A 24,263-nucleotide genomic window follows, 5' to 3' on the forward strand; every position below is an offset into this window, starting at 1 on the left:
TGTGACTGAAGAGACCCAACCGTGGCCTACAGATCCATCCACATTCCGGGCATGGATAAGCACCAACCAGATCTGTCAGCCGCTGTATTCTTCTCGAGTCTCCATTATAACTGTGGACAAAAGACCTCTGTGACCACTGTGATCTATCTAACGCTGGTTGTTCCCAGTTATGATTGTCATTGAGTGATTTTAGGGATTGATGCAGTACTTAAACCGTTTTTACTGGCCTCCTGGTTTAGGATCTCCCTCTGTGAATTGGCCATACAGAGCTATTTTGGGGAGTCTTGTGTCTTGCATCCTTAGAAAGGGCCGCTCCATCTGAGTCGGGCCCTCGTTACTTGAGTCTCAATTGTTCAACAACTCGCGCGTTGCAAGACTTCTGCATTTGAAACTTTGTGGAACCATCTGATGTGCATTATTTGTCTTAGATGACGTTGTTGCGTTTGTTCAAGCTGTTTTATGTCCAGCTTTCGCTTCCGTAAAGAAGCGTTGGGAGGACCACTGCTTTGTGAACAGCTGTCTTGGTCTTCAGATTGAGGTCGTGATTTTGAAACAATCTGTCCTTTAGCTTCCAGAATGCCCGTGATGCCGAATTAATACGGTTATGTATTCCCGTTTCTAGGTTAGCCCTAGTATTTATGAAGCTTCCCAAGTATTTGAACTTTGAACTGCTCGACCTGTTCTAGAGTTTCATCCTCCAGGCTGATACTGTTCGAAAGAAAATATAGAAAAAATGTGTTGGAAAAGATAATAATAAGGATAATTTCAGATGAATACCACACCCGCTGATATGAATATCAACCAGTGTTACGATCTGAATTGAACTAGCCAATTTGCCATCGTCAGGCCCCAAATGGAGTACACCCCTTCGAAGAAAAGCAGATGCTGACCATGGTTTAGGTCTCATTTGATCTCATCAGAGCAACATAGCTTTTTTCTCCGACGGAGAACGTTTGGAATTGGTGGACCCTTATTCAATACTGGCAAGCGCTACTGAGTAATATCCAGTAACACAGCGACTACTGAGTACTAAAGAAAGAAAAGATAATGTTTTGAACTCACACAATTGCGAATCTCAATTCTAAGGAAACTGACTCTCTATTAAGATTCGAGTGTGTGATGTTTCCACAAATCTGCTGCACTCGACTAATGGGCGATTTCCTCATTTTCATTGAGAAGAAATCAACAAGTCGGCTCTCACATTATTCAGGGCAGTAGGAAAATGAGTTGCGTGACTTGCGGCCGGTAAACGTGTCGCCTGTTCGCCTATAACGGCGCGTTGATTCGAAATTTTCCGCAGAAAAGGGAACGTGGGGTGGTGAATTGGGGAAACCGCCAACAAGATTTCTCGAATGTTTACTTACAGCAAACTCTTTGACGCCACCGTCCGGTCGGGTTGTTACTGCTGGCGAACATGCGAAACTTGTGAGAGAGTTGCTGGAAGATTTTCCTCGAATTTTGGACGTTCGATCATGAGGTTCAGGTGAACGGAAGTGCCCCTGGTGATTTTCTTTTAAGTTGAGGGTTTGAAAATGAGTCAGCAGAGTGGCGGTGCTGGTGGTAAGAAAGGAGGAGGAAAGGGGACGCCGATGAAGAAGAATGAAGAGAAGGATAAGGAGCCAGTTAAAAGTAATTTTTTTCTCGTTTTTGTCCATTCGATAATTGTACTATTGTCACATTGTAACTGTTTTTGTAAATTTAAAATATTATAGAATATAGCCGGATATGGCTGCATATAGATGCACTGCACTCTGCACCCATTTCAAAGATTTGTCGTTTTCTACGTACAGTGTGTTCCACGTAGGCGGGCGACTGTAACTGATTACTGAACAACATTTTAAAATGAAACATCAGTATGATGTTACCTTAATATACTATCGAAAAACTATCGAATAAATGCGGATAAACGGTTACTTAAAAAAAAATCTGCATATTCGGCTGGTTTTCGAAAGTAAGACAATTTCTGACCTTTTTTTTCCATTTGAACTTTTACTTCTTCCAGGAACGACAAAATTAATCAAATACAGCGCAAGTCTTCAACTACGAATAAACTGAGTAAATCCAAGACATTTTTTTTTGTAATATGCTTTAACAGATCGATAAGTATTTCAAATTGTGTTCTTTCATGTAAAGAAATGCTAGTGTCACAAATTTGAGATATGGTTATCATAATTTATTATACCTACCTAACTATTCTAGGGTAGGTATATCAAATTATATACATATATATGCTCATTATTAGGGCAATTTCATTGTCAATAATTATACTGGCACACAGAGATTTTTTCTCTCTTTTGATGTATCATACGAAGAAATGTATGGTACCCCGTTAGCATTTTTTTCTGCCTTCACTGAGATCACCATTTTTTAACAGCTGCTTTTTTGTTTGGATATTGTAAAAGTCTGTTTTGCCCTCTTTTAAAAGAATATCCAGGATCAGTCTTTGACTTGTACGAATATTTTAACAGTAGATTATAGTGGTCAAAGAAACACTTTTTTCCTATATCATTTCTTCCGATTTGGCCCTGATAAAAAGATATAGTCATTTTAAGTTTCCATAATGAGCTTGAAGAACAAAATTACCTCCAGAATATCTAGCTAAATCTGTAACACCACACATTTTGGTGGACAAGATATCTTGTGTTCAAAAAAGATTAATCAAATAAATGACAAACTATATTCCGAAATTCATTTCATTCGAAAAAACCGTTGGTCAGATGAAATGATAAAGGAAAAAAGTGTTTCCTAGGACCTCAAGAATCTACTGTTGAAATATTTGTACGAGTCAAAGACTCATCCTGTATATTATATACAGAGTGGACCGTTGAAAACCAAACAGCGACTATATAGGTCGTAAGAACCGGATTATATAAAAAACGCTCGGAATCGTCGAATTTTGATTTCATGAGACAACTTTTGAGATCAAATTCAAAACCGTATTGCTTCAGCCTCAACCCCTATATTTTAAATATAGATAATGGGGTGAAAGGTACCAAATTTGAAGGCTTTTATATTCTGTCTTTAGCATATTTTTTTTCTTCATCCAATATATTCGTTTTCGAGATATTCACATTCGAATTTTGTACAGAATTGATCATTTTCTTAAACATTCTGTGTGAATCAATCAAATTCTCACTAATTTATTGTTTCGACGATAATCGTTAACTGTATTACACCAGGCATAAAAATATTACTGTTTGTTTCGTTTATTTATAATAAAGGCAAGAATAGCTTATTTATTGGCCGAAAGAGTTGAAATGACTTCTTTATTTTTCAAAAATGACCAGTGCGATAACCGTACAGCCGATTTATCATCGAAATTGCATAATAATTTAGTAAACATTCGATTGATTTATAGTAAGAAAAAAAAACTTTGTTTTAAATTCAAATTTCTACCTATATTTCAAAACCGAATAGATTGAATGAAAAAAAAAATGAATATGTTGAGCTCAGAAAAAAAGGCCTTTCAAATGAGGTATCGCAACATAAATCATTTTTCGAAAAAATTCAAAGATTCGAGTGTTCGATATTAAATGGTATAGAGACTTCTGACCTTCCGACTTGTTTTTCATTTGAACTTTCGATCTTCCTAGAAAGGCAATTTTTTTTTGCATGAAATAATTTGAAAAATTGTTGTCATATTTTCTCATTCGAGTCTCAATTCGATCATATAAATAGGTAGGTACCTACTCGTATAATTATATGGATATAAATCTTCCGAAAAACGATTTCACATTTGTTTCTACAGAATGATTTTGCTCTAAATAAAAAAACCATAATTATATTTATATATGCATATTTTACTTCATTATGAGATGAATATCGGATGATAAATATCGTTTTGAAAAGAAAAAGTTATATTCCCTGCAGAGAAAAAAAGTTCATTACTCCCAAATGCATGACAACCTTGATAGTCATGCATTTCAATAATTGAATGAATAAATCCTATAGTTTACGCAAATATCTAAGGAATCGCCAAAATAAATATACAAGGTGATTTCGCGAACCTCAAAATTTTTGGAACGAGATACTGCAAATCTACAGGTATTTTATTGCTTCCTGACGAGGGCCATCTTCATTCGAAATATCAACTATATCAGTGACTTCATTGAGGAGATATGGTGGTTTCCATTTCCTCTCAAAATATGTAAAAAAAGAGCCATTACACATAATAATTTAGTATTCATAGATATGTACTACATATAGCGTGAGTCTCTAGGTGTCTTTTATTTTTTATAAAAATGTTTTCCATCATATCGTTCTCATATTAAATCACAATAAGTATTCAATTGAAACAGAAATTGAATCAGATCATGAAACCACGTGCTATTGAATTTTCATTATCTGAAAAATATTTTTGAATGCATCGAATTGGCAGATAACTTACTTTTATTGATAGTTATTACGAAATATGTATTCATTATCTTGACTAATTTGCTTTGATTGAATAATAAACAGATCCAATATGTGTTTAAATGAAAGCGTTGATACTGCTTTAATTAAGAATAATATAAAGGATAATATGATAATTCAGAACGATCCTTATTTAATCATGAAACAACAGGTTATAATTTTTCCTAATAAACCAGTACTACAACAGGGTATTCATAAATTGCAATGGGTCTAGTGTGCCTCAATTTTGAAAATACATGGATATATAATATTTCCTCACTAGGAGCAGTATAGAATAGTTCAAAGCCATTTGCGATGTTACACACTCATTTAAACCAATTCCCAGCGTAATTGAAAATTTATTCTCGGCAATAACAGACCCACTTTCAAATCAGTTTGCATTTCATGTCTAACGACAATATCAAAGTACTTTAATTTTCAGTAACAACCATTCATTGAAACCAAAAACGGTCCTACACGACACGTTTATTCACGATCTAGGTTATAGGTTATAATGAAAAAAGTTTCACAGTATGTATTGCAGCAACTTTGGAAAGAAACGAAAAAATGACTTTATATCTGATAATTGTCTTCTTTTATATACAGGCTTGGGCAAATGCCTGGAAGTAAATTAATAACCAATCAATAACAACTCAAAATGAAATAGCCGAAACCAGTCAATTGATTTTTAATAACTAAAAACTGAAAACTAAATACAGAATACGTTTCTATAATAGTTATACTTTTTTTATGTAAATAAACTAATGACAGATGATACAAAACATCTCAGGAAAACATAAATGTCCTTAACTTTTGACGAGCAGTTTGAAATCAGTTTCCTACTGCCGAAATTTTTATTACTAAATGTGCTTTCCATTTCCTTTTACAGATGGAAAAGATCCAATCAAGGAGGAAGAAGAGAAGAAAGAAACTTTACCTACTGAAACCGAAGAGACTACCACTGAAACCGAGGAGGTACATACAACCCCTTCAAAACCGCAAAGCGCCGGAGCTAACGTGAGGGATGCTGCGAATAGGATACTTATGCTCTGCCAGAAAGGAGAATGGGCACCGGTAGACCAAATATTGAAGTCAATAGAGAGGAGTGTTGCAGGCGCCGGAGAAGATGTACATGTGGCCCCATTAGCTGGGGTTCTGGATACGGTAAGAAAAAAATTGATTTTATAGAAGATAAACGATTTTTGGGAATTTGGTTACATAGTCACTTCTACCAAAAATTGATATCAACTATGGTTTTCGAATGACACCCTGCATATTCCAACATTTTTGAATGCATCTTCAATTTTTACAGTGATTATCATTTGCCGTTTTAAAAAAAATCAATTATAAGGGTTAATAAAGAAAAATTAGGGGCTTGATCCTGAAAACCGTACCTCTTCCTTCTTCATAGATGAGGGTTTGCTAGGCTCTGTTTATATCTTAAGAATGCTGTGCACAACTTGTTTCATGAAATGGGGGACTGAAAAGATTCTTTTGATGTTGCTCCAACAGTAGAATCAGAACCTGTCATGCAGGGGGTCAAATTTTGATATTCGAAAAGCAATAAAGAGCTGAGCAAGGGACACCTTACCATCTACATAATCCACCTTTATGGTCCTGCATAATCTAGATCTTGCTCATTTAGTATTGACCAGAATATTTTCAGGACAAATTATTTCTTTCTTCTGTTTTCCTATTTTTTTTGGTAATTTTTCTCCGAAATTTAATTTCCGTAACATGAGCGATTTTGCTTCATTTCCATGCTTGTACTAATTTTCTTTCTAGACGAATGGAATGACTCCGCTCATGTATGCAGTTAAAGATAATAGGACTTCTTTAGTAGAAAGAATGCTTGAGCTGGGATCTGATGTAACTGCCAGAAATAATGTAAGTTTTTATCTTCAATATCAATAAATAATGAATATTGTCGATGTGATTCAAAGCTTCATTGCCTCTACTCGTATATTTTATGATATTATCATTCTTAGTATTGAGAATTTACCCGCAATGTTAAGCCATTAAACTGAAGCGAAATATTAAAAAACAAAATTGCATCGAAATATTTCTAAGGGCTTTTTTCTATGGCATATTGGCATTGTGAAATGAATTAATGAATAATTAAATAGTTGAATTGTATCCGAATAGTTCTTGGCAAATCGCTGAAACTCTGAATTGTTCCAACCCATTCGGGTCAACAGGAGTGCATCAAGGATCCGTTATCGGCCCTTTTCTCTTTACTGAATTACTCGGCAATTCAACATGCTAAGGATATGTATTATGTTGCTTTATTGGATGCTTTGGGATGGTTTACGCCGAATGAAATGCGCTTAAAATCCACAAAAAAACGGAGTTTTCAGTTTAAGATTGTGTTGACTCTACTATCGATAACCAAAAAGTGATAACTGTCAGTATCTTAACTCACTTTTCGCTCGGAGACCACATGTCGAATGAACTTGCTGAAAAGCAGGTGGGAATATTTTTCTACCCAGGAATCTCACTGGTTTTCTATCACTGAATGTTCACAAAACTGTTAGAATCCTATTTGAAGTGTGCATTTCCTGTGTGGGGGTTATAAGAAAATCCAAAATACAAGGTCGAGCTGATATAGTTATGCTTGGTTGCAGAATTAAAAAGAACCATCATCATTTCAACAGGGTTGTCCTAACCAAAATCAGCATTCATGAAAATCTGAGGAAGTGAATCAAGTAATTTATTCAAAATTATTGAAGCCAATTAATTCACCTTGAATTAATCAGTGAAATATGGATAATATTCATAAAGTTATTCCATTCCATATATATCTTCCATTTGAAAAAGGCGCCAACACAATGCATCTCTGTCAATATATCTTCAATCCTCGTTTTTTATTGCTTCACAGCGCCATCTGGCCTATTTCAAGTTTTTTCTCCTCTCTAACCATCATAGTCTATATAGTTGGTTCTATACAGGGTTGGGAAACAAGTGAAATATCTTTAAAACTCTAAGGACCATTTTCACGAAAATTTGCAGTAGAATTTATTTTATTTATGAATTCATTTATATAAAAAAAAGCTGAAAGTGTTGAAACTATAATACCATTTTTTTCATTCTCGAACAAAGAAAGGTTCATTCTGTTTACACTTTCAGTGTGAGTGAATACTCGTATAAAACTCATTTCGCAGAACCATTTTCTGAATTTGCAGAGAAAATAATGTTGTTCAAATACAATCTTTATTATCTCTCACCTTTATATACATTCGGAATGGATATGAGGACCACACCTGAGTTTTATCATCTTATCAAACAATTGTGATATTTATATTTCCAATTGAGTCTTGCGAAAATGAAGTACTTAATATAACAGGTTAGATTATGACTGAATACAATTTCAACAAATATAGATCTTATCAGAAGGAATAATGGCACTTATCATCAAATATAACATTGCCGTTTAGCAAAAAAACTCGAGGATCCTGTCAGAATATTCGTGAACTTAATTTGTCAACTTCGTTGAAACAACGGGGTCATTAGATTTCTCCATACGTCTGGTATTATTACATGTTCTTAATAATGATGAATGGAATAAATCAACATAGTTATTAGCCGAGGAATAATTCGAGTTCTATTTAAGGAGAATTGCGGGAGTTCAGAAATAACTGAAGGTAGAAATTACTGTTTTGAGGAAGAACATGCCACAAGGAATAATTCAGCATATTCTACTTAGAGCGATATTCACACAGACTAAGGAAACCTAAACATAAATATATTTTTACCTACGAGATTTTCTCGAAAAGCACCTGTGGGATATACCAGAATATATTGAAAAATTTTCAGCCTACTATAGAACCAAACAAAATTTCAATGTCAAAATATTTTATTTCTCAACCTATTCTCCTTTTAATTGGATACATTTATTACAGCGAACCTGCAACGTCTCTAGACCTAACAAAAAAAAATGTTTCTTCTTGCTCTGCAAACCAGACCTCCACATCTTTTATTACCTCCTCGTTGGAAGAGAATTTACGACCTTTTAAACATTTTTTTCAGTTGAGGAAAGAGATAATAGTCGGATGGAGCCAAATCTGGTGAATAAGGGGGGTATTCTAGTAATTCAAACCCTAAATCACGAATTTTTTGCATGGCAACATGAGATTTGTGTGCAGGGGCGTCATCCTGCATAAACAAAACACCTTTGGATAGCTTTCCGCGTGTTTTCTCTTTAATTTTTTTCCCGTAGAGTGGTCAGTAATGTCGAATAGTAATCTCTGGTTATTGTTCAACCCTTATCCAAAAAATCAATCATAATTATTCCAAGGCAATCCCAAAAAACTGAAAAAAGAACTTTACCAGCAGATTTTTGGACACGAAACTTCTTAGGTCTTGGAGAACCAGAGTGTCGCCATTCCATCGATTGTTGCTTTGTTTCTGGATCGTAAAAATGTACCCAAGTCTCATCCATAGTAACAATTCGGTTTAAGGAGTCTACATCGTTTTCAAATCGAGCACAGATCGAACGCGTTGCTTCTACCCTTGCACTTCATCCTTCATCCTCCTTCAACCTTGACTTTTGGTCAACATTCAAACATTTGGGGATCCATTTTGCAGCAATTTTTCTCCTGTCCAAATTGACGTGAAGTATATGATGAACGCGTTCGTATGAAATATTCGGTGCTTCAGATATCCGTTTTAGCCCAATTCGACGGTCTGATAAAATCATGTCATGAACTGCATCGATATTTTCGGGGACTGACACAGAAAATGGCCTTATCGATCGGTCATCATCTTCAATGGACAATTTACCTCTTTTCAAGATTGCAGTCCAATCTTTCATCGCATACGAAGGACATTGATCACCAAGGTTATTAAGCATATCTTCGTAAATCTGCTTACCTCTTAACCCTTTCAAATACAGGTACTTGATGATGGCTCGATACTCCAATTTTTCGATATTCACAATTTCGGTGGACATCTTCTTTCATTTAATTTATTGCGTTATTTTGGTTTTTTGACCTCAAACTTCACACTGACACTTCTAATGAGTTATTGTTCGTTGCGATGGTAATGCAATATTATTTTCATGCATAGAACTGGTCTAGGCTAACTAGATATCAATACATCCTCATATCTGTATCGAATGTTAGTAATTGTTTACATTTTATTTTTTAAACATACCGGATAATCCATGAGTTTTGAGGTCTGAAGAGGTGGTAACCCCTAAAATTATATCCAAAATATACAATACGACGATTGTCCCATTTTTTTTCAGAATAATAGAAGTCTACCCAACGGAATATTTTTTCATCACTGGTATTCGTGTCCTGACTTTTTAAATATAATCAACCATGTAGTGGCAAAGAGGACAGGGGAAAATAAAAATCCTTAATGAGATGCCGACGTTTCGACCTTTATTTCTGGTATGAATAGCCTTGAAAAAGACCAGAAATAAAGGTCGAAACGTCGGCATCTCATTAAGGATTTTTATTTTCCCCTGTCCTCTTTGCCACTACATGGTGGAATATTTTTTTGAACTTTCAATTTTGTTAAGAATACTCCTACTATTTGACACCCAGATCTCAGGGGTGGTGCATTTTCGACCCCGTGCTTCTTCACGATGAAATATCAATGTTTCTGGTCAAGGAATCACCTCTGCATTTTTTGCTCCATCTTTAATGAACACCACGTGAATGGTTTTCATTGAAGTAACCGGTGCTGGTCTTCAGAGAACAAATATCTGCAGATAGAGAGCAATTTAAGCAATTTGAGATTAGCTAGATCTGTTTCACAGTTGGCTGTATCTCACCAAAAATGAACCCCTCATTATTATAAGAATATTTTTACTATCACAGTGGAATGCTTATAAGGATGGATAATTTATCATATCGATAAAATTAGCAGCAGTCTCAAAGGGTATTGAATTATCAGCTCTTGAACGAAATTTGTATATCACATGAATTCCAGTTATAATAAATCAGAATTATTGAAGAGCTTTTAGCACTATTAAGGGTGCGCCCCCTATAATGGATAGATGGGATGTAATTCATCATCGGAACCTGATTGTTTTCGATCCACAATCTCTTAAAGTAACCCACATTTCCCTGATTACCTTGAAAATACACAAACATCGTTAAAAGCCAGCCATAGTTTTCAATTCGTGTTTCAAGGATAAGAATTCATTGCCAAATCTCAAGCAAAATACGTCATGTGGTCCCATTTTTTTCGACACACGAATCTTGACCTGTTCCAAGCAGATGGTTATCAATTACACGAAGCCCTTAAAATATTGGTATTCAGAGAAAAGAGTTAATGGTTTGTGACTAATGGGGGCTTTCGTTATAAATATCAGCAGAGATCTTCATGTCGAAAGTTATAAATATGGAGAGCTGGGAAATGGAAAATTTGCTATTTCGTTATTGGATTCATTCACGAATTCACTGACCCATATAACCCGTTTTTGTTTTATTATTTCCGATAATAAACCTTTGAAATCGTCAATGAGAGATCTAAAGCTCCCCCTGAAGGCATATAGGTCCAGTTGCAGGAAAGTCCATTAAGATTTGATGCCCTATCAAAATTTAAAACTGTCATTTTTGAAGGGGAAAATGGAGGATTAAGATTTTAATGAAGTATTAAATTTTGATGGACTTTCCTGCAACTGGACGATAGATTGATAAAAATTCTATCCTCATTCATCTTCCAAATTTTTTATCTATAATTATTGATAACTGAATGAAATTCCTTAAGGAAATGCATGTAAATTTTAAATTTTGAGCCGAAAATAGCCTCACATGATTGGGTTGGAATCATTGATCAAGAATTTGTGTTCAAAATCAATTATATCAAGAACAAATATTCTCATTTCCACATGAAGAGATGTAAGGACGATTTTCAGTTTAGAATGATAGACACAAGAGGAATATAAGACAATATATTCAGAAAACTATATAAAAGCAGAAAGGGTGAAAATTATACCTACTTGTTTAAGATTGAAGGATATTTCGATAATTTTTGATTTATATGTTTCTGGGTAGGCTCTTAAATTATTCCAAGTTCTATTCTTCATTATTGGACCCTCGCTTATCCACAAGTCTATTTTTGGCATAATCCTCCTTCTCGAGATGTAGTATCCCAGGATTTTTGTTCCTCGCAATGAAGGTCTGATGAGTATAAGGTAGATTGAAAAATAATAAGAATCGCTTAATGAGTGGATCGAAAAATTACAATTGACAAGGTGGCTTCTGCCTTCTCAGATCTGCTATTGCCTTTTTGCAAAATCTCATTGTGGAGGGACCAAATTGAGAGTAATTAATGAGCTGCTCACACCAATATACTGCAGAAACGGTTTTTACTGCTCAATGAGATATAAGCTTTGATAAATGAATTACTCTAGATGAGATCTGATATTGCCTTTTTGAGAAATCTCATTGTGGAGGGACCAAGTTTAGAGTAATTAATGAGTTACTCGCACCAATATACTAGATAAACGGTTTTTAATGCTCAAAAAGTTATAAGCTTCGATAAATGAATAACTCTAGCCTAGATAATACCGTGTTGCAGTCATACTACACTATTGATAGGATTTTCAATAAAATGCACATAACTGCCCTTAAAACCATTGTAGGAGAACTTCAACGTCTTACATTTGGCGGCCATGCATTCAAGAGAGGATATTGTCAAACTCCTTCTGGGTAAAAAAGGATGCGATCCATATTCTACAGGTGGGGTGAGTATTCACAATGATCTCGTTGAAAACTCGTATAATATTGAAAATTTTTAGACGAAAAACCAAACTGCAGTCCATATGGTGGCCTCGAGACAAACGGGGACAGCTACTGCATTATTGAGGGTTTTGCTCAACGCTGCTGGAAAAGAAATTCGTTTGAAACCTGACGGGGTATGTATAGCAAAATTATGATTGATACCCTTGTGATTTGGTCGAAAGAAAATTCTCACCGTGTTCGAGGAACTGAATTGGCTAAACTGGACAATTACATTGCGTCACACTGCTCGTGTTCTGCTTATACAAATCATCGTTTCCATGAAAGGGTGATTTGGACGTTTTTTGCTTCAAATTAGTTCGTAAGTCGAATTTCATTTCTTCTGAGGATTAACATTATGGAATAGTGGAACAGTGGAATAGTAAATTTGAGCTTGCATGTTAATTTATACACTTTGATATGAAATCAATGGCGATAAATTTATATTTAGAAGATGGTAATCGTCGAAAAATGATTGTAAAGTAACGAGTTTTGCTGGAAATGGTCTTCAACCTTCTACGTCGAGAAAAACTTCTGAATAGCAATTTTATGTGGTATAAATTTTTTTTCCAGAAAGCAGACGTATTTAAACTAGGTGTTTTTCCTGCAGTGAGTCGTCCATAAAACAACACATCAACCTGCTAGCGTTAGTTTGGCTATTTCGAACTAAAAAAATTGTCCTTAAAATATCCATAAATTTGCCTTTATTAGACGATCTCAGTCATAAATTTTGAAAGGTCTAGCTCACATTGTTGCAAAAAAGTTCATTTAAATTGAACAGAAAATAAATCACAATTAACACATAGGTACCTACCCTCCCGTAGACGTGAGTTGAATTGATGTAATAAAAATTTTCAATGGTTGTTCTAGCTGATTTAATCCAAGCACATACAATGAAGGGTTGCGCTGGGTAGGTATGTGAGGGATGTTTTCCCTTGAAATGATTTTTTCAGAGGAATGGAAATTTCGCATGACCATAAAAACTGATCTCAAGATAAGAGGGCCATAATTTGTTCTACATTAGAGTGCGAAACTATAAAGCTGATCGAAGCCATAAGGACAAACTTTGGATGTTTTACTTTAAATCGATATACGAATAATTTTGGTTTCACTCATGTGCTCATGAGAGTTTGAATCAATTTTTCTTCGAACAATTCTTCATTCAGCGAAGAATTCATATACCTTCATGCATTAGCATTATTCTACAGAGCTCCACTCATGATGTTGCGTAATTAAATGATATATGGAGTGTCGTAACAACAACAAGACATACTGTTAATTTTGATAAGCTTAAGGGCCTTCAATTTTGGTGAATTTCGTAGCCCAGTAGCCCAATAATTCAGAGTTGATCAATGAAGAGTAATCCTAAAAAACATACAAAAAAATTGATGTGCCAAATGAGTTTTTGAAAAATCGATTGCGTTGTATGTCAAGTTATAATGATTATGATATTTCCTTGCCTACTCAAAACGTACTTTATAGATCGAGGTAGAATTTGTGAGAATTTAAGGATCCACACATAACTACCGAAGATTTAAGACTCCTCAGTTTTTTTCTGTTAGACTTTGAATTTTATGAATTCCTTCCACAGAAAGGTAAGATACCTCTTCATCTAGCAGTGGCAGCAGGAAACCAATCGATGGTGAGAGAACTGCTTCATGTCATGCCTCTGGAACAACTCAAAGCTGTTTCGCTAAGTGGGGATGCTGCTCTACATATTGCTGTGCGAAAAAAAGATATAGACATGGTGAGGTTTTTTGTGTTGTAACAAATGATTATGGGGAGTTTATTGTTTTTTTCTGCACAATTCTGATGACTGAAGTCTGAATGGATTTTCAGGTTAGAATTTTGGTAGATTATGGGACACCTGTAGATATTCAGAATATAGAGGGACAAACACCTCTTCATATAGCAGCAGCAGAAGGTGATGAGATCCTTGTAAAGTATTTTTATGGTGTCCGCGCCTCTGCTCACATATCAGACAATCAGGACCGGACTCCTATGCATCTTGCAGCGGAGAATGGTCATGCGAATATAATAGAGCTACTCTGTGATAAGTTCAAAGCAAGTATATTGGAGAGAACCAAAGATGGATCAACTTTGATGCACATTGCTTCTCTCAATGGACATGCTGATTGTGCTATGATGCTTTTCAAAAAAGGAGTCTACGTACATATGCCGAACAAGGTTTGTTTATTCAATTAGTTACTGTTTCACTATAGCAGAAATATACATATAGGTACTAGTTACTCAAATTACATTTTTCTCACATTTGACCAACCAAAACAGCCACCTACTTATATTTTACTGAAATTTCTATTTCAATTTTTCAATTCCACTTTTCCATACTCTTTATTGAAGAAGATTCCAAAATAATTTGACAATATTTATTGTTATCTGGAATAGGAAGACAATACTCAAGAAGAGATTTCAGACCTGCAGCATTTTGATGAATGATAGTTATTTAAATTCAGTTCTATTCAAACATTACTTATGGTTCATTAATAAATGAAAACTTAGTACCTAAATACCCTTCTTAAACAAACATTCGTTTGGTATTGGTTATTGGTATTCAAGAGAATACTCTATACACTAAAATAAAGCTGTGTATTTTTCAGGATGGAGCAAGAAGTATTCACACGGCTGCAAGATATGGTCATGTTGGTATCATTAACACCCTCTTGCAGAGAGGAGAAAAAGTAGACGTAACAACGAACGTAAGTAGAATATAATTATGATAGTTAACTGCCAATGCTACTGATTTGATCGTATCAAGAATTTTCCGTCAATCGAATGAACAATAAGAAAGTGATTGAAGTTAATCATTTTCAGGAAAATTTTACTGCTCTTCATATTGCAGTGGAGTCATGCAAGCCTATCGTAGTGGAAACCCTTTTGGGATATGGGGCAGATGTTCATATACGAGGTAAATGATACAGAAAATTTCAAAACCAACTTTTGAAACCTGTCAACCTTACAGGAGGAAAGCTGAAAGAAACAGCACTCCACATCGCAGCCAGAGTGAAGGACGGTGAACGATGTGCCTTAATGTTACTCAAATCAGGAGCTGGTCCCAATTTGCTCGATGATGACGGTCAGACTCCGGTGCATATAGCAGCAAAATACGGTAACCTACAAACCCTTCTCCTACTTCTCGAAGACGGTGGAGATCCAGAATTCAAGAATAAGGTGAAATAAACTAGCGATTCCATGAAACTTTAATGAATTTGCTCTCCTTCAATACAGCATGGAGAAACACCTCTCCACCTTGCGTCAAAAGCATGTCAACCTGAGGTCGTAAAGCAGTTGATAAAATATGTGAAAGATAAGAAGGGCGAAGATAAGGCCACTCACTACGTCAATGCTACAAACGAGAACGATGAGGCTGCCCTACACTGTGTTTGTTCAGTATCTAGTGAAAAAGTCCCAACTCCAAATGCGGATAAAGAGGTAGTCAAACTTTTACTTGAAAACGGAGCAGACGTCAAACTTCAAACCAAGCAACATGATTCTGCATTCCATTACGTTGCCACAGTTGGGAATAACACCGTCCTTATGGAGATGATATCTCACATGGATCCGCAGGACGCCCAGAAAGCTTTGAATAGACAGAACTCCAATGGATGGACACCTCTTATGATAGCGTCTAACAAGGGACACACTAAGATGGTCAATAATTTACTCACAAACTCCGCAAGAGTTGATGTTTTTGATAGTGACGGAAGATCAGCTCTTCATCTTGCGGCAGAGCATGGCTATCTTCAAGTTTGTGGGTCTCTCCTAGACCACAAAGCATTCATAAATTCGAAATCAAGAAACGGACAAACCGCTTTGCATTTAGCTGCGAAATACGGCTTCATCAACCTTGTTCGTTTTCTGATAAAAGAACATAATGCTGTTGTTGACATATTGACGCTGAAGAAGCAAACACCCCTTCACTTAGCTGCGGCAGCAGGGCAGATTGAAGTGTGTAAATTGTTGTTAGAACTGGGAGCTGACATCGATGCCACAGATGAACAAGGACAAAAACCTATCCATGCAGCTTGTAGTAATAATCACTCTGAGGTGGCAAAGTTATTCCTTCAGGAACATCCTAGTTTGGTGATGGCGATGACAAAGGATGGAAACACGTGTGCTCATATCGCAGCTTCTCAAGGAAGCGTTACGGTGATAGAGGAACTCATGAAGTTCGACAAACAAGGTGTTATCAATTCGAGGAACAAGATGACTGACGCCACACCCTTACAGATTGCCGCAGAAGGGGGACATGCTGAAGTAGTGAAAGCTTTGGTCAGAGCTGGTGCTAACATTACAGATGAAAATAAGGCAGGATTCACCGCTGTTCATCTAGCAGCTCAAAATGGCCATATGAGTGTTCTAGAGGTGTTCAGACCTTCGAACACTCTCCGAATAGTGAGCAAGAAACTGGGCGTGACACCTTTGCACGTTGCTGCATATTATGGTCAAGCGGATACTGTGAGAGAATTGTTGTCCCACAGCCCTGGAACTGTGAAATCAGAACCTCCAAGTGGAGCTTCATTAGTACCAATTCTTGGAAATGAATCTGGGATGACACCATTACATTTTGCCTCTTTTTCTGGGAATGAGAACGTTGTTAGACTTTTGCTCAACTCCGCAGGGGTTCAAGTAGAAGCTGCCACACAAGAAAATGTGAGTAATTAGATTAAAATACCCTCATTCGACACAGATAAGAAGAAAAACATTCTTCTATTTTATTGAAACTGTTGTAGGGATACAACCCAATGCATTTAGCTTGTTTTGGAGGGCATGTTACTGTGGTTGGACTTCTTTTAAGTAGACAAGCAGATTTGCTACAAAGTCAGGATAAGCATGGAAAAACTGGTTTACATATCGCTGCCACTCAAGGGCATTATCAAATGGTCGAAGTGTTGCTTGGTAATTAGTCATTTGTAGCTTCACAAGAAATATTTAACTCAATTGGTTTTCGTAGGTCAGGGTGCTGAAATAAACGCACCAGATAAAAACGGATGGACTCCACTTCATTGCGCTTCCAAAGCTGGTTGTTTCGATGTAGTCAAACTGCTCACAGAGTCTGGAGCATCTCCAAAATCCGAAACTCATCTAGGGGCGGTTCCAATCTGGTTTGCCGCTTCGGAAGGACATCACGATGTTCTAGAATATCTAATGACGAAAGAACACGATACCTATGATCTTATGGAAGATAGAAGATTTGTGTATAATCTTATGGTTTGCTCGAAGAATCACGACAACAAACCTTTAGAAGAATTTGTTTTGGTGTCACCAGCACCAGTTGATACGGCGGCCAAACTGTCGAATATTTTGATTGTGTTGTCAAACAAAGAGAAAGAGAGAGCTAAAGACCTAATTGCTGCCGGGAAATATTGTGAGTATATGGCCACGGAATTGCTAGCACTTGCTGCAGGGGCAGACTCAGCTGGAAAGATTTTGACGTCTGTAGATAGAAGGAGTGTAGAATTTCTGGATGTACTGATTGAAAATGAGCAAAAAGAAGTGATAGCACATACTGTAGTCCAAAGGTACTTGCAGGTAATTCATCCAATTGGTTGAGTGTAGAACTGTTGACAGCTGCTTCATGAGTTACAAGTGATTTAACTTTGAGAGAATTTGTTTTTTAGGAACTCTGGAAAGGAGGCCATAATTGGGCGGCATGGAGGACTCTCCTACTGTTTCTTCTCTTCATAATCTGCCCACCTGTATGGATTGCTTTCACTCTACCCTTAGGTCATAAGTACTACAAAGTTCCAATAATAAAATTCATGTCCTATTTAACGTCCCATGTATATCTTCTAGTATTTTTACTTCTCGTAGCTATAATACCCCCCTATCCTATCGTGAGGAATAATTTGCTACCGTACTGGTACGAATGGATACTCCTCATTTGGCTCAGTGGCCTTCTTCTATTCGAATTGACCAACCCAAGCGATAAATCTGGTTTGGGCTGGATAAAATTATCTGTGTTACTCTTGAGTATTTTCGCGGTGGCTGTACATCTTTTCGGGATACTTTTTGTTCAGAAGGCCCATTGGCCTACCCTTATGTACTGTAGAAACCAACTATTCGCACTGTCTTTCGTCGCTGCTTGCGTTCAAATTCTGGACTTCCTTTCCTTCCATCACCTCTTCGGCCCTTGGGCTATAATCATAGGAAACTTGATGAAGGACTTGGCCAGGTTCTTGGCGGTGCTGGCAATTTTTGTCTTTGGTTTTTCGATGCAGTTCGTGGCCTTGAATCAGAAGTTCCAAGAGAAGCTAACAGAAGAAGAAATCGTGAGACTGAGTAGGAAGAAGAAGATTCATTATTTCGATGAAGGTGAGCAGCATTGGGAATTTAACTTCTCTAAAATAATATTGGCCTTGATACACCGAATATCTCAAAAAATTATACAATTTTTCTAGAAATTATTAATTCATTCCCACCAATGAAAAACTTTCAGAAATGTTTTAGCACATCATTCAAGGAATATATTACCTATCATGGTCTGGACCACATGCTTAATTTGAAATCTATATAATAATAATCAAACGTTTGCGCTCATTTCGAGTGAAGTAACTTTTGCTTTGTAAATTGCTCAAGCTCATGGATCAAGCAAAAGATCAACGTTATTCTCTGTAGCACGTGTTGATAAATAGTCTATTCATTTTAGCAATGGCATGACGTCAGAGATCGCTTGGAATTGGAAATCAAAGTAGTCACAACACTAGCGTTAGAAAACTCACTTTCGTGCAAATTTTTAAGGCAGATACATTTTTCAATATTGAACTGCCACCCATGACGTCATGCCATTGTTAAAATAAGTAGACTACTATGGCTCCCACGTCCGTATTCAATTTCGCTGATGCAATGCGAACGATTCCACTGAAATTTTTTCCGATATACAAATCACGATTGATTAATTGATTATTTTCGAAACTGTGTCCAGTGGTAATGAGTCCTCTTCTGGCCTTCGAAAGATTATTTTTCGCCGTATTCGGACAGACAACGTGGGAAGACGTGATCGTGAGATCGAGAACTTCCCCACCTCGACCAGAATGGACAGAAAATCTATTCAAAATTGTGTTTGGGATTTATATGTTGGTGTCAGTTGTCGTCTTGATCAATCTTCTCATTGCTATGATGTCCGATACGTATCAGCGAATTCAGGTAATTAATTCGATTCTGTCATTCCAGTCCAAAAGAACCCAGTTTCCGCTTTCGAAAAGCTGTTTTTCGCCGTTTTTGGGCAGACTAGCATAACACACCTTAAAATCGACAGTTTCACAGCAGCGAACCACAACTTCCAACCGATATGGGCAGAGAATCTGTTCAAGTGTGTTTTTGGTATCTATATGTTGGTTTCGGTAGTTGTTCTGATTAATCTTCTAATAGCTATGATGACTGATACATATCAACGTATCCAGGTAACATGTTTTTGAGCGTCTTAGCCCTGGGATGAAAGGAATGGAACATCCTGAATTTATCTGACCATTGAGCTTCAATGTTTCATTTAGCTATTTTTTTAATTTATGTACATCTAGTTGTCAGTCGAAGGAAACAGACTATGATTACGAGGGTTGATATTTGGCGTCAGAAGGTGAATTTGACCAATGAATGGAAATACACTGCGCAAAAAAATTAACGCACATTATGGAAATCTCAAATTTATTCTACAACTGAAGGTGTTCTCAATGATAATTATTTTTATCAGAATTATGCATGCATATGTTATCCACTTTCAACGGTTTTCTTCAATACAGATGTTTTTTTCCAGCAGGAATAAAAAAAGATGATATTATCAGATTTTGAATGTATTGGCTCCATTCTAAAATCAGTTGTTCTCGATCAATTCTAGTGATCAATAGTTTTACTGTCGTTTGATTTTCTACACTCGATCGCTATGCAACGCGAAACACGCAATTTGACCCAAGAGGAATGTGCCCAAGCGGTAGTTTTGCGAGAAAAAGGGTGGACATACACAAGAATTGCAGAAAGGTTTGGAGTTTCCCATACAAGTGTGTCCAGAATGTTGCAGCGATTCAGGGAGACAGGTATGAATGTCCGAAGACCAGGACAGGGTAGACCACGGGTAACAACTGCCATTCAAGAACGTTACTTGAGAGTTTCTTCGTTGAGACAACGGTTTGCAACCGCTCGCCTCCTTCAAATTCAGCTTGAGCAAACTCATGAGGTGCAAATTAGCACTCAGACAATAAGAAATCGCCTCAGAAAATATGATTTAAGGCCTCGTGTCGCGGCAAGAGGCCCAGCTCTTACCCCAGCCCATCGAAGGGCGCGTTTGGATTTTGCGAGAGAGCATATCCATTGGGAAGAGGCCGATTGGGAAGGAGTTCTCTTTCCAGATGAGTCTAGATTCTGCCTCTACCATTGTGATCGACGTTCCCTTGTATACAGACGTCCACATGAAAGATATGCTCAGTGCAATTTCCTGAATACTACTGGTTTCGGAGGAGGATCGATTATGGTATGGGGTGGAATATCTTTGACTGCTCGCACATACCTAGTGGTCGTTGATAATGGAGCTATGAATGCTGATAAGTATATAAGGAACATTCTTGAAGAGCATGTAATGCCATTTGCCCCATACATTGGTGAAAATTTTATTTTTATGGACGATAATGCCACACCCCATCGTGCGCGCACCGTTCAGGAGTACCTTGAAGAGGTTGAAGTCTCTCGAATGGAATGGCCAGCAAGAAGTCCAGATCTCAATCCGATTGAGCAGGTTTGGGACAACCTCTTAATGACCTAGGAATCCAACTCGGAGAAATCTGGGAAGGATTAGATCAGAACATTTTAAGATCATTCATTTTGAGTATGAACTGTCGTTGCCGAGCTGTAATTAACAAAAGGGGTGGAAATACCAATTATTAAATCACTTATCAGCATTTCAGTATTTTGAAAATTGTTCATTTCTCTTTTTTCACATAAGATTCGGTGAAATCCTGAATTTTGAAGTACAAGCAGATTCAGAAATGGTTTCTTAAAGCTCAGAAACTGGCTGAACCACACAGTCAGGTTTTGCTGCTGACATGGGAATATCTGAACCATTCAGCACCTGGCTATAGGAAAAGAGGTTACTCTTTTTGGGTGCCACGGCAGAGGTAGTGGGAAATGGGGAAATTAAAAAAAAATCAATGAACCTGAGAAAAAGGCATCAATGTTATGAATATCTGCTAGACCGGAACCCTTTTGCAGGCTTGGGAAAGACCAATATAAGGCTGTCCAACAATGGGAGGTGAACAATAGAACACTCCTCAGAAGGAACATGACTGGATTTGCACAGACAAAGAGATTTGTGATGTTTTTCCTACCAACATCCACAGCTATCATTTCTGGAAAAATCCTGTAAAATAACGCAGTTTTGCAGTCATCCTGCTTAGTATCCTCAGTTTGGAACTTTCCAAACTATCCAGAGTTTTTTTGATAGTCTTTGTCCTTAACGATTCTGGATATACATAAACATATGTCGACTTTCGAATCATTGATCTCAAACCTTCTTGTGACAACTTTCACATATGCCAAAGGGTTTTTTAGTTACTAAACTGTTGATTTTTCATGGATATCTTCAGGTACTGCTATAAATTCAAATCAAGAGCAGATATATGAAGCTTGTTCAACGCATATATCCCAGGGTTATTGACGCACTGAGCTATTGCTGATACGCTCACGTTCCTTTGGACTGGATGGTTCAAAATAGATAGAAGCAAGCTTATGGCAACTAGAAGATCCCACCTAGAGCTTACCCCGCCTTGCGTATGCGATTTTTTTCATTGAACCTTGAAACCATTCCTCTATCCTTTTTGAAGAGGACCATTTTTTACAATTTTTTCACGAACTTTGAGATTTTTTGCTCAGCATGGTTTGAATTTTGACTTTTTTCGTGTTTGTGTCGAAGTTTTGCTAGTGTTTTGCAAGAACTTTTGAATTTTGATCTTGAAAATGAACTGTTTTCGAGACCATCAGGTTTTAGAATTGTTTTCATGAATGGAATCACGTTGAAGTTCATTTTCAGGTGTAATTTGAAAACTTTCCATGCTCAGATATTCATAGATCTCACGTTTTAGGCACAATCCGATATTGAATGGAAATTTGGATTGAGTAAGTTGATTAGATCAATGCATAGGACCACAACTGCTCCAAGTCCAATAAACCTGATAACAACTTGGTTATTCTACTTAGTGGATATGTGCAAAGCGAAAAGTGAGTGAATATTGGAAGACTTATGCCCGTTTGCACCGTTTCGCTGGTAACCATGGTTAAACTAATCGATGTTTAATATTTAAACGTTGCTTAGCGGTTGTCGGTTTGCACCGTGGAATCATAATCGCTGTTTACTTTAATCATCGATAGGTTTGGCAACACCACTTACAGCATAGAAAATTCAAAATTTCAGCCAAGCACATCATAGAAGATAAATTAAAAAGAAAAAGAATTCAAGGTTTTGTGACTAAAGTTCTGTTGTCAAGGTGGAAAATTCGAACATTTCTTTTGGAGTTTCGGTGTTGTGCTTCGAATTTGAAGTGCGAACATGAGTACTCTGAGTAGCATGCACACATTCTATTAGTCTAGGAAAAGAAGCCTTCTTGTGAAAGGACTGTTGGATTTGCACTATTTCCTCATCTTTGGCATTTTAATGAATTCGGAATATAATTTACCAATTGCTAATGAAAATTTAGCAATAATTCTTGATGCTGTCGATACATCTACATTTATGAAATTGGCAACAGAAGCCAAGTAACCAGCACTAGCATAAAACCTCAATGTAGCTATCAATTGATTTATTGTTGCCACACTATTATTCCTGAAATATCTATATTTCTATAATATAACTAATTATTAAATTCCAAATCATTCTCCATATATGGCAAAACACGAAAAAAACACGGTTTCTTTCGTTAAACGAAATCTTCTGAAAAAATTGGGCTCCATTCCTTCGAAATAATTTCTTCTACAGGGAAAACATCTGGGAAATTCCAAATCATTCTCCATATATGGCAAAAAAAATAACACGGTTTCTTTCGTTAAACGAAATCTTTTGAAAAAAGTGAGGTCCATTCTTTCGAAATAATTTCTTCTACAGGGAAAACATCTGGGAAATTCCAAATCATTCTCCATATATGGCAAAAAAAATAACACGGTTTCTTTCGTTAAACGAAATCTTCTGAAAAAAGTGAGGTCCATTCTTTCGAAATAATTTCTTCTACGGGGAAAACATCTGGGGAATTCAAATTCGATATTGCCAAGTGCATCAAGATCATCATCAAGTAATATCTCATCTTCCAAATCATCCATTATTAAATCGAATTTTATATCGACACAAATAGAAAACACAGTTGTCAATCGAATTTGAAGTATTACTTCAATCAACGTTTTAATCGAGCTTTAATCGAGCAAATTTCTGCGATTAGTTTAAACAACGTTTGAGGGCCTTATAATCAACGTTTAGGAACGGTGCAACCCGGTTAAGGAATTAAACGTTGTTTAAGAATATAATCGTTGTTTAGAGAAACGGTGCAAACGGCCATTAAACACAAACTGACTGAAAATTTTCGAATTTCAGTCAAAAAGAAGAAGAAACAAACTATGGTCCATTTGGTTCAAAGTTTCAAGCGCCCAGAACCAAAACTGAGTCCAAGATCTAAAGCTGGTCAGAAATGGCTGTCCAAAATCAATAAGGCCCAGGTAGCTCCTAAGAGATCTCTGACAGTATCAGTTGGTAGGGCTAGTATCGGATCCCAGTTGAGCTTCAGTTTAACAACCACAAGGATTGAGAATGTTGTTGATTGGGAAGTTATCGCAAAGAGGTACAGGGCACTGATTGGGCACATGGATGAGGTGAAAGATACTACCACTGAGAACGAAGAAGAAAATGAAGACGAGGACAATGTTCAATACGAAAACCAAGCCGGCTAGATCATAATATTAGTACGTACCCTTTCTTCAATACCAAACTTCCATTTTTCACATGTTAGGTTCCACTGTTATTCTACGGATATTGAAGTATTATCTGAAAATAAATATTCTTATACCATAAATGTGTTTTATTATTGTTGTCAAGTTTATTGGTAGGGCAATCGAAGACTGGCAGAGGAACAAGGAGGTGGATTCTTGCTCACA

General features: G+C 36.7%; 1 protein-coding gene across 1 annotated transcript; it reads left to right on the forward strand.

Annotated features, from left to right (window-relative positions):
- The first annotated feature begins 979 nt into the window (after positions 1-979).
- On the forward strand, positions 980-24,177 carry LOC123314217 (serine/threonine-protein phosphatase 6 regulatory ankyrin repeat subunit A-like). Its single transcript, XM_044899357.1, has 17 exons — positions 980-1,629; positions 5,282-5,556; positions 6,178-6,279; positions 11,990-12,091; positions 12,146-12,262; positions 13,717-13,872; positions 13,965-14,312; positions 14,744-14,842; positions 14,958-15,051; positions 15,106-15,314; positions 15,372-16,796; positions 16,877-17,042; positions 17,098-17,675; positions 17,765-18,458; positions 19,069-19,289; positions 22,211-22,346; positions 23,707-24,177. The coding sequence occupies exons 1-17, from the start codon at positions 1,533-1,535 to the stop codon at positions 24,057-24,059; spliced, it is 5,172 nt and encodes a 1,723-aa protein (XP_044755292.1). The 5' UTR covers positions 980-1,532; the 3' UTR covers positions 24,060-24,177.
- Positions 24,178-24,263: the final 86 nt, after the last annotated feature.

The sequence above is a fragment of the Coccinella septempunctata genome, chromosome 5 (assembly GCF_907165205.1).
Source record: "Coccinella septempunctata chromosome 5, icCocSept1.1, whole genome shotgun sequence".
Taxonomy (NCBI): Eukaryota; Metazoa; Arthropoda; class Insecta; order Coleoptera; family Coccinellidae; genus Coccinella; species Coccinella septempunctata.

What these genes read in the sequence shown, in the direction of transcription:
- LOC123314217 (XM_044899357.1), top strand. Translation starts at nt 1,533, where the DNA reads ATGAGTCAGCAGAGTGGCGGTGCTGGTGGTAAGAAAGGAGGAGGAAAG. An exon ending in GGATAAGGAGCCAGTTAAAA is followed by an intron (nt 1,630 to 5,281) that starts GTAATTTTTTTC and finishes TTCCTTTTACAG; the next exon opens with ATGGAAAAGATCCAATCAAG. An exon ending in AAGCTGCCACACAAGAAAAT is followed by an intron (nt 16,797 to 16,876) that starts GTGAGTAATTAG and finishes AAACTGTTGTAG; the next exon opens with GGATACAACCCAATGCATTT.